An 11722-nucleotide genomic window follows, 5' to 3' on the forward strand; every position below is an offset into this window, starting at 1 on the left:
ATCACAGGTACCCCATCGTCCCGGACCGTCGCAAGGAAAACTATAACCGAAATCCTTTTTATCTGGCATTAACTTGGAACCACGTGCGTCTAAAGCACCTTTTACTAAGATCAATGTGTTTGTATGCAAACCTAGAGCACGATTTGACAAAAAAAAAATTCCATTAACTAAAGTTTCCATTTCTACATTCCTACATTCTTGATAATTTGACAAAAAAAAAAACGGATATAGGGCAGACTTAAATGGAAAAATAACTGAAAATAGTTAATTATAAGAAGAGCAATGATAGATGCAAGGGAGCCCTTGCATGAAGAGCTGGAAAAGGGCCCTTGATTGGTTCCACGTCAATAAGTGTAACCGTTTCAAATCAGTTGAAAAAGTAAATTCAATTACAATTAATGACGTGGAACCCATCAAGGGCCCTTTTCAGGCTCTTTATGCAAGGGCTCCCTTGCATCTATCATCCCTCTTATAAGAATTTAGAGGAAATGATAGACTTAGGGGCGTCCATTGGGTGCACATCACCATACAACATTAATAATGGCTGCAAAGACAAAAGAGTACGGTGACATGCAGCCAATGGGGGCGCACTTTCACCCGATTTTTGCAGTGGCTCTCCTGAGTTTAGCATTCCCCTAGATTTTATACGTTGTGGGTATGTGAAGTCCAATATTTTTCAAAAGGTACTGTGGGGCCCACTTCATCCAAGCTATTCATTTGCAGGGCCACGATGTTAATGAGGTTGGACCCCGTGAATCATCTCCATAGGATGGATGATCCTAACCCTCTAATATACAATGAGATTGCCCGTTATAGAAACCTATATAGATCGGAGGGTTAGTATCATCCCGTGGAGATTATTTACAGGGCACAGCCTTTTTATGTTGTGGCCCAACAAGTGAACGGTTTGGATCATCCTATGAAGTGTGCCCCATGGTACATTCTGAAAAATCCTAGTCGCACAACATATAAAATCTCGATAATTATTATGGAGATTTTCAAAGTAGAAAGCCATCCTTTTTAAGGCCTCTGGCATTTATTAAATATTTTAGGCGTGCATGGGTATAAAAATAGTGGCCCCACGTGCAAAAAGCCAGTTATCAATTCTGCCGAGTTTAGTAACTATATAAATGCACAATTAATCTTTAAGGGAATGAAATAATCACCCCTTTTTTACCTGAGACAACCCCCTCTAGTATACTGCGGGGTTGTCCCAAGTAAAAAAAGGGATCTTTATGTGGTGTTTAAATAAGAGGAATGCTGGACTGAGTAGCAAAGCCTATCGATTTGCAAGGATACCTCTGTCATTCTCATTGTTTCAAGGGTCAAAATGGTCAAAAAATAGTATTCATAATGAAGAGACTCGAGAGAGGGAGGGAGGGGGACGTTTCTCTAGCTCCCATTCTCTGTCTGAAACGGAAAAACCGTGTCCTTCCTTTTTGATACTTCCACACCTTTTTTTTGTTCCTTCCACCCCTCTCTCACACAGGCCAGAGAGAGAGAGAGAGAGAGAGAGAGAGAGAGAGAGATGACGAGAGGAGGAGCAAAACAAGACGAAACTCAGCCAAATCTGGTGATGGAGCAGCTACCGGGGGTTGAGTACTGCATGGCTAGTCCTCCTCATTGGCGTAAGTTAGCTCCATCTGCGCATTTTATCATTTCACTCTCTCTCTCTCTCTCTCTCTCTCTCTCTCTCTCTCGTTTGAGTATGGAGTTTCTTTGAGTTTTTTTCTTCTTCTTCTTTTGCTATGTTTTATTTTTCTATGTTTTTTTGTACGGGACAATGCTGATCGTCGATTGTTAGATCTCGGAGCATCTCCACCCTTCGATCTAGCGATCATGATCCGATGCGTTTTCATTTTCCTTTTCGTACTCGGTATTATATATTCTGTTGTTTTAATGTTGTTTGAGCACGGATTCAAGCTTATTGAGTCTTTCTCAAAGCATTCTTCTCTATTCTTTGTAATAATCGATTTTACGATTTTCTTTAAGATTCTGAAGCCGATTCTCTCGGGAAGATTCTTTTGATTTCTTGAATATTCTCCTGTTTTAAATCTTCTTTTTTTTTTTCAATCCAGGCTTCGAAAATTCGATGCTCATTAGCAATTATAAAAAGCATTAGTCAATTTCAAGTTCGCCAAAGGAATGAGAATTGATTTTTTTATCTATCCTGTTTGCAGCAGTTCTCTGTTTTTCCTTTTAATAGGGATGAATTTTGTTCTATTATTGAAAAATGCTGTCATTAAAGAAAATTATTACATCATAGAGGTTTCATGGTTATTCCCATTTTGCAGCAATTCTCTATTTGTTTTTTCTTTCAGTTTATATTTCAGAAATTTGATGCTCATTAGCCTTGTCTGAAGCATTTACCATTTGGACCTTGTTTTTAGCATTGAAGGAATGTGATCTGATTTTTATTTTGTATTTCAGCTGAAGCAGTTGTCTTGGGTTTTCAACATTATCTAGTGATGCTTGGGACTACTGTTCTCATTCCCTCCTCCCTTATTCCTCAAATGGGTGGTGGCAATGTAACAATTTCTTAATTTCATTTGTTTTAATCTATATCTTCCAAGATTTCATTAGTTTAGTTGCTTGTTTATTTTGAGTCTCTGTTTTTCTACTTGAAGGAAGAGAAGGCCAGAGTGATCCAAACCTTACTCTTTGTTGCTGGACTGAACACATTGTTTCAATCATATTTCGGTACTCGCCTTCCCACAGTGATTGGAGGGTCGTACACATTCGTCCTCCCTACGATTTCAATCATCCTTGCTAATCGATATAAAGATATCTTAGATCCTCATCAGGTTATTTTTCATGGGCTATGGATTTACCTCCTTGTTTTGGATTGGATGATTATGGCTTATGGCTTCTGAGAACATTTCTGTTTTGCTTCCTGTGGTAAAATTTTCTCAGAGGTTTCTACAGACGATGAGAGGAGTGCAGGGGGCTCTCATTGTCGCTTCGAGTTTCCAGGTGATTATCGGATTTAGTGGCCTTTGGAGAAATGTGGCTAGGTGGGTTTTCATTAGGGATGAGTGAGATGTATGTGCAAGTGAGGAGCTTATTGAATTCAAGTGTTGGGGTGCCTGATTTGGGCATCTTGATTTTGTTATTGTTAGGTATCTGTCCCCCCTTTCAGCTGTTCCTCTTGTAACTCTTGTTGGACTTGGCTTTTATCAGCTTGGTTTCCCATTGGTATGTATTCAAAATGCCCCACATGTGCTGTTTACGTCAATTTTTTATATATATTAAGGCATTCATTATTTACGGATGCCTTTCATCAATTTCACTCTATATGCTTTCACTGAAGTACTGCACTTTGTTTGGCATTGTGTTCTGTAAATAACATTAGTTCCTGGCTGGCTTTAGTTGATTGTGTGACTAGCTGTGCTTATTTTATCCCTTTAGAAATTTGTTTCTGATGATGCTTGTAGGTGGCAAAATGTGTTGAAATTGGGCTTCCACAAATTGTTCTGTTGGTAATCTCTGCGCAGGTCAGCAGTAATTTTTATCATTTTAGTTACTGTAACTCCAACTTATTGTCCTGATTCTCTCGAATTAGATTATTATGTTGCTATAATTTTTATGAATTAGGTTATTTTATTTTAACAATTAATATTCGGCTAGATGCATAGATGATGGAGGAGATTTTACAGGACTTTTCTTGATTTTCCTTTTTATGTTAAGCTTCTAGTTATTGATAATGTGTGTATTTGCAGTTCCTCCCACATTACCTGAGAGAGAGAAGAGTCATTTTCGAACGATCTGCTATCTTATTTTCAGTAGCAATTGTATGGCTTTATGCTTATTTTCTTACAATCGGTGGAGTATATAAGAATAGACCTCCAACGACGCAGATTCACTGTCGTACTGATCGTTCTGGCCTCATTGCTGCTGCTCCCTGGTAGGCTCCTTTAATTTTCTTTTCATAGTATCATAAAATTCGAGATTATGTAGGATAATGCATGAAAGATCCTTTTTTGGCTAGAGTCTACAGAACTTGTAATCAGTCCTCTATATCATAATATATTTAAAGATACAATATTACAGAAAATATACTTCGTAAAAAGCATAAGAACATAAATAATGCATCTGGCACCTGGATAACTTCCATAGGCCTGGAATTCTTTAAGAACATGGAACGTGCTCGATAAATTGGTTTCAAACTTAATGTAGTTTAAATGCTATCTCAATGACTAATTTTCACAGATTTATTTGTAATTATATCTGAACTACTGTGATGAATTATGTCGTTGATGATTGGTCATCCATAAGAGAATTCCATGTTGTTTCACAGTTACTAAGAAAGATTCACTTACTGAAGGGTCATTGCAACTTGTTTGAGCCAATGCTTGTAGCCAGACGAGAGCTACTGTTACCTATTGTCATCATTACATCTTATAAAACACTCTATACCAAACAGTTTTCTCACTTATGTGCAGGATAAGGATTCCATATCCATTTCAGTGGGGGTCTCCCACCTTTAATGCTGGAGATGCTTTTGCCATGATGGCTGCATCATTTGTTGCTCTCATTGAGGTTTGTTCGTCTTTTGGCTGAACTGTCTCAAATATTTCAACTAAGGACTAAATTATACCTGCAACAATGCTAATCAAATCCTCAGTTATTTTAAGGGACCTGATATCTTCCTTCCCTAATATTTGTAATGGCACTCCTCACTTAATTAGGCACTTTTTTTTTTGGCTACTGATAGCCTTTTGGATTTTTAACAGCCTTAACAAGCTAACTAGAGAACTGTAAATAAAGAGAGGAGCACTAGTATGTAAACAGGGGAGTGAGGATGTCACTTCCATTCTTTTAAGTTTTAATTGCTTTTAAAATTGTTTTCAGTGTAGCTTTCAATCTTATGCAATTCTTTCGGTTTAGCACCCCCCAAGGCCACCCTCATTAATTGCATGTGCATAGAATTTGGAAAAAGATTAAAATCTTCTAGATGATGCATCATCTGGTCTTGACTTTATCCTTCTACCTCCGTTTCTACCACTTAATTATCTTGCCGAATTAAAATATCCATACTATAATACCTGTTTGAACAACTCATGCCCCATATTTCCTGTGATTAATTCTAATGTTTTATATTAATTATTGATTGAAATCTATCTGGCTTAATCAGTGTTGTCCAATAACTGTCAAGAGTTTTGACGGATAATGATGAAGTGTAACAAATATTCAGTTTAACCTGTACAAAATTGTTAATCTTATTTTTATTATTTTTTAGAGAAGACAAGCATATACTCGAACATTTCATTAATTTAAATTCAGCTCCCAAAGTATGAACAATCATAGTCAATTGCATCTTCTTCATTCTCAGTTAAACATTCAATTCTTTATTGGCGAAAAGGTCCTGAGTTCAAACCTCCTTGATAGCAAAAATCCTCATGCAATGGCCAAACCCAAAAGAGGGGCCGCATGTGCAACGTGTAGGCCAACCCTAGAAAGAGGGGCCACACGTGAGGGGGAGTGTTAAAGTATAAAAGATTAAATAATGCCATCTCCAACAGTATAAGCTTTTGGAGTAAGTGATCGTTTCACAACTACTAATACAAATTTATAGTTACCACAAGTTTTGAGTTTGATCCATCACAATACTCAAAACTTTTATATGAAAATAAAATATTGCATTTCCTTAACATATTAAAAATGTTAATAATATTACCCGTTTTAACGATATTATTATGCCTAAGTATTCTTTTTTTTTATTTAACACATTTCTGAATCCACGAATCCTTTTTTTTTTCCTTGAAATTTGCTGAATTCAACACTCGGTACCTGTGTAGTATCCCCACAATTGTACCTGTACCCTTGCAACATGGCTTGTGACTCTAACCTATATTACACATTCATCTAACCTTCTATAATAGCCTATCTCTTTCTATGTGCTTATTATTCACTTTCAATGTCATTTCCTACATGCTTCGCGTTCAGTTCTCATGAGGCTTCTCACACATTTCCTCTTATTCCCCATTGCCTCCTTGATGTTATCTCGCTTCCCACATTTTCTCTTTTTCAGAACCTCGCTTCCCACTCCCACTTCTTGCATTGGCTTTGTAACTGCTAAGAAGGTTTTGATCATAGCCATCATGAAACTTGTTTCTCCCCTCAATGCTAACATTTCATGTTTTAAAAATGAGATGTTTCTGGCATCAGTTTCTCACATTTGTTTCCTATATCAGTTTCTTAACTTAAAAATTATAATTTTCGTTCTTTTTTCAGATTCTAGGGAGGTTGTAGTTATTAGCCTCAATGTTTCTTACACTTTCAGCTACAGAGATTTTATTCAACCTTCATCTTTTTGGCATGTTACATGTGTCTGAACTCCGACTACAGAGTTCATAATTTACTTCAATTTTTCTTAAACTTTCAGTACACATTATGGGCTGCCTTTTCTGATTTAGTTTTTCGTGATTTGCAGTCTACAGGTACATTCATCGCGGCATCGAGATTTGCTAGTGCCACACCTATACCTCCTTCCATTCTAAGTCGTGGTGTGGGTTGGCAGGTGAAGGGATTCCTATGGGTTTCTTTGGCACTGTCTCTTTTCCAGATGCTAGATGCTTTGATTTTTGATTTCTTACAAAATGTTTTGAGTTACAGGGCATGGGAATATTACTGAGTGGGATGTTCGGTACATTAAATGGATGTACAGCATCAGTGTAATCATATCATATACTTGACTAAATAATCAGAAAATTTTCATTCATGTAAATAATCTTACTAATGTGTTCTGTACAGAGAAAATGTTGGTGTCTTGGCATTGACACATGTTGGGAGTCGAAGGGTTATTCAAATATCAGCTGGGTTTATGATTTTCTTTTCCATATTAGGTAAGGGTTTCCTGTTTGCTAATCTAAAAATTAGGGAAATGATAAATGCGCCCCTTTTCATCACTTGGGACACCCAGCAACAGTGTATCAATGACTGCAGAGGGGCTGATGTACTTCACGTCAGAAGGATTCAACGGATTTGATTGCCACGTACACTGCAGTCGGGTGTCCCATGTGATGAAAATGGGCGCATTTATCATTTCCCAAAATATATCTTATCTTGTTTGTTGATCTCATGTTTTTCTTTTCTTCACTAACCAGGAAAATTTGGAGCCATTTTCGCTTCAATTCCATTGCCCATTGTAGCAGCTTTGTATTGCATCTTCTTTGGCTATGTGGGTATGTCTCTCGTAGGTCGATAATATTTCTGCATTTTTTTGTTCCCTATACAATAGCTATTTTAATTGACCTGGAGAATCATGTGTAACACTCATTTTCAAATGTGAATGGATTACAACAATCAGGCACAATGATTTCGCTAGCTGTGCTATGATAATTTTATATATTGTAATGCATTTCAGATATTCTCATGTATCTACATATATTTATTTTTACAAATAATGTATATAATCAGTTGTAGTGTCTATAGTCCATGTCATATCCTAGTGTGTGGCCATGTTGTTCCTAATTATATTACTTTGCCCAGATGCACCATTAGATCTAAGGCCATGTTCGTTTTAGATTCATTTTGAATTTTGATAGTCTATTTTGAGTCCAAAACTGATTATTGGACGCAAAATTGCATTTAATTTTGAGTCCAATAATCTGTTTTGCACTTAAAATCGATTATCAAAATCCTAAACGAACAGGGCCTAATGTGCATCCTGGATCGGATTGTAACCACCAAAAGGCTAGCATGTCTTAACTAATGATTTTCAGTTCGCATCAGTTGTTTTTATTTTCTACCTTTGAAAATTTTCGAAACTTTTTTCTTTAGTTTATATAATTTTCATCTTTCTTACAACTACGTTCCATTATGGGTGGAAGCAGCTTCTGCAGGGTTAGGTTTGCTTCAGTTCTGCAACCTCAACAGTTACAGAACAAAGTTCATCTTGGGCTTCTCTTTCTTCATGGGATTATCAGTCCCTCAATACTTCAATGAATATACAGCAGCCGCTCACCATGGTCCCGCTCACACTGGTTCCAGATCGGTATATTAATATATAAATATTTAAATCATCTACAATTTCAAATTGCTTTTCTATCTTCATTTGATATTTTATTAGCAATACACACTGAAAACATTTCCACTTCTCTGTTTTCCAGTTTAACGACATGGTGAATGTGATATTTTCATCACCAGCCACAGTAGCAGCTATTATTGCTTTCTTCTTAGATTGCACCATCCATCGCGGAGACTGTGAAACTGATAGAGACAGAGGATGGCATTGGTGGGCAAAGTTCAGGTCTTTCAAGACTGATTCAAGGACTGCAGAATTTTATTCCCTCCCCTTCAATCTCAACAAGTGTTTCCCTTCAGTCTAGTTGGAAAATTCCGGCCTGCCGCCTGTCATTCTGGCGATCAGGTCAGCATTGCCTTCCTCACCCAATCATATATTTTCTCAAAGGGATTATCTTCAAAATGTAGTGTAGAGATACAGTAATATATTGAGCAGTTGATGAGCCTTGATTATTTGCCATGTAAGAAAGATTATTACCAGAAAACTTGGCAAACCTTATTCTTCAGTTTACATATTACCATTGGATGAAATTTTACAGCAGGTTTTTTTTTGTACAAAGGGTTGTACTTGTCAAAGTGACTTTGTTATTATAGAACTGTGGAATTGGGGTTTGTTTTTTTGAATCCCGGCAGAATTAGCCATATATTTCCATGTGGGTCGCCTACAATGGGATTTGCTGGGGACCATCACAGAAGGCATTTCTCGGACCGGCTGTTGCGTGAGAGAGCCAATGTACGAAAATACCCTTCATATTTTTGTTCAATTATGTTTACCTTAGAGGAGTATTTTTGTAACAAAAAAACTTCCTGAAAACAGTAAGCAACATTGCATTGTCCTTATTTTATTTCAAGGAACAATTTACCAATGGGGGACAAAAATTAGGCGGAATTATCAACAGGACCCATGCTTTTCAGAAATTATCAACGAGGGACAAAAGAGGTCATGTCATTAAAAGCTAGATGAAAATGCCCTTTTCTTAAGCAATACGTTTTGCTTTTCCACTTTTTCCTCTTCTCTCTTCTTTCCCTTTTTTTTTTTTACTTTTTCATTTTCGACTTTGTTTTTTTACCTTACTAGTCATCTTCCTCATCATTTAGTCACCATGGGAGGCGGGAAAGCTCGAAAAATTGAAACGTGAGTTCGTTCCCATCTATCTCTCTATATGTAGGTTTTGTTTTTCATTTGTTTTAGGGTTTTGCATTTCTCATTCTTCTTTTCAATGGAGGATGAGGAAGATGAATCGTAGGGTAGAAAGAAAAAAACGGTGAAAATGAACGAGTGAAAAACACAGGAAGTAAAAACTTGTTTATAAGGGACTTGATAAGCCCATTCGGAATTTGGTAACCCCAACCCCAGAGACTTGAAAACCCCCTTCCAAAACTCTAGTACTCGGCCAATTTTCAGGGACTTGATAAGCCCATTCGGAAATTGGTAACCTCATTTTGATACTTGATAACCCCAATTCCAGAGACTTGAAAACCCCCTTCCAAAACTCTAATACCCTCGGCCAATTTTCAAGACTTGATAAGCCCATTCGGAAATTGGTAACCCTATTTTTGATATTAGATAACCCTAATCCCAGAGACTTGAAAACACCCTTCTAAAACTCCAGTACCCTTTGCCAATTTTCAGGACTTGATCACCTCATTCTGAAATTGGTAACCCCATTTTTTTATACTAGATAACCCCAATCCAGAAACTTGAAAACTCCCTTCCAATACTCCAGTACCCTAGACCAATTTTCAAACACTTGATAAGCCCATTCGAAAATTGGTAACCCTACTTTTGAGAGTTACTAACCCCCTTCCAGAGAGTTGGTAAACCCCTTCTGCTACAAAACCCCCTGCCTATAGCAGCTCTTCTAATAACAAAAGACATGGATGTTGTTTTCACTAATTGTGCTTCATATATTACATCCCAATTTGTGTATTATAAAATAAAAGAAGTTAATCAAAAAAATCTGTAGCCATCCATTCATATATTACATCAACCTTTTCTTATACACCAACTTGTCTTCCAAAAATGTGAGTGAAGCCATCCATGCATTATCTCCAGAACACACCCTAAAATACAAACTGCTTAAAACCTAAACAAGATAAATCAGAAACAAAGGAATGAAAAATAGTGTAAAATCCTAAGAAAAGAAAGAAAAACAAAACCTAGATACAGAGAGAGATGGTAAGAACTCAACATTCAAGTTTTCAAGATTTGCCAGCAACAACAATGGCCGAACAAGAAGAGGATGACTAGTAGGGTAAAAAATAAAAAAATGGTGATAATGGAAAAATAAAAGAAGAGGGAAGAAAGAAAAAACAAGGTCAAAACGTGTTGTAAATGCCGAAGGGCATTTTCGTCCAGCTTTTACTAACAAGACCTCTTTTGTCCTTCGTTGATAATTTTTAAAAGCGTGGGCCCTGCTGATAATTTCACCTAAAGTTTGTCCCCCATTGGTAATCGGTCCTTATTTCAACGACTACGTCTCTCCCCCCCTGATCCTAGGCCTTAACAGTGTACAACCTAAGTAGAACCCAGGACATTCCAATGGACAATCCATTTTAAAAATGGATCATGCCTCAGACTGATTCAACTGATAAGAGATCCAAAAGGATTGTAACCAAGACAGGTAGATTCTATCTGAATCCCAAATGAATCCTTTGAACACCTCTGTATTCATGAAGAAAGCCTTTACAAATTAGAGGGCTAGAATCATCCAATGCAGGTAGATTTTGCTCCATGGTCCATCCATAGCAAGACCCAGTAAATTAAATAATTTGGATCATTGAAGTGGACCCACTTGTATTTTTTTTCCTGTACATATATATGGAGAAATCATACACGATACACGAGCGGACATTCTCGTATTCATTGTACAATGATATTTGATCCAGCAGCAGCTTCTTAAACAAAAGAGATGGGTGGAATATATTAAATAAAAAAGAGGGGAAATGGCCAAAACAAGTGGGCAGCAACAATGGATTCCTTTGACAAATACGCTAAGTAATTACTTTACTAGTTAGAATTCGTTACAAATTTCCAAGAAAAACATGTATTACAAAGACTTCATTGCATGCTTGCTGAATATGAACCGTTGAATGTAAAGTACTCCATTGAACTTAGAAACCATTACCTATATACGGGGCGCGGTATCTGAGCTCTAGCTCAGATAAGATAGTCTATCTGAGCTAGCCCCTATAAATACACCATCTACCATGTTGTTTGACTCATCCAACCCATTAATTCCATAGCATCTGACATAGATAGGGTGTTCCTAAGAAACCATCTCCATACAATCATCCTAACCATTCGATCTGTACAGTCACATAATAGATACATTTTCTAGCCATCCATTTTAAACCTTCACAAATCAATGCTTACTATGATTCTATGGAGATGATTTCTTAGGGACACCCTATCTATGTTAGGTCCTACAAAACCAATATCTAACATAACCCAAACAACATAGGCACCCATCCTTTTTAGAATCTCTACCTCAGATAGGTTATCTGAGCTTGAGCTCAGAAACCATTTACCTATTTACTCAAGGGAAATGATATATTCACCCCTTTTTCTACTTGGGAGGGCCCCTTCCAGTGTAAAATAGCAATCATAAATACACTAGAAGGGAGCTGTCCCAAGTAAAGAAAGGGGCGAATATTTCACTTCCCTTAGGTATTTACTATTAGTTTCAAAATAATG

At 37.0% G+C, this 11722-nt stretch overlaps 1 protein-coding gene across 1 annotated transcript; it reads left to right on the top strand.

Moving 5' to 3' along the window:
• The first annotated feature begins 1298 nt into the window (after positions 1-1298).
• Positions 1299-8639, top strand: LOC143875749 (nucleobase-ascorbate transporter 7-like). Its single transcript, XM_077377353.1, has 14 exons — positions 1299-1628; positions 2431-2528; positions 2628-2804; positions 2914-3014; positions 3120-3195; positions 3435-3494; positions 3720-3904; positions 4443-4539; positions 6434-6520; positions 6616-6674; positions 6754-6845; positions 7107-7184; positions 7836-7996; positions 8112-8639. The coding sequence occupies exons 1-14, from the start codon at positions 1529-1531 to the stop codon at positions 8328-8330; spliced, it is 1590 nt and encodes a 529-aa protein (XP_077233468.1). The 5' UTR covers positions 1299-1528; the 3' UTR covers positions 8331-8639.
• The last annotated feature ends 3083 nt before the right edge of the window (positions 8640-11722 follow it).

This window comes from Tasmannia lanceolata, unplaced genomic scaffold (assembly GCF_043159265.1).
Source record: "Tasmannia lanceolata isolate RefF3 unplaced genomic scaffold, GAP_Taslan_0.1 ptg000004l, whole genome shotgun sequence".
Classification (NCBI taxonomy): Eukaryota; Viridiplantae; Streptophyta; class Magnoliopsida; order Canellales; family Winteraceae; genus Tasmannia; species Tasmannia lanceolata.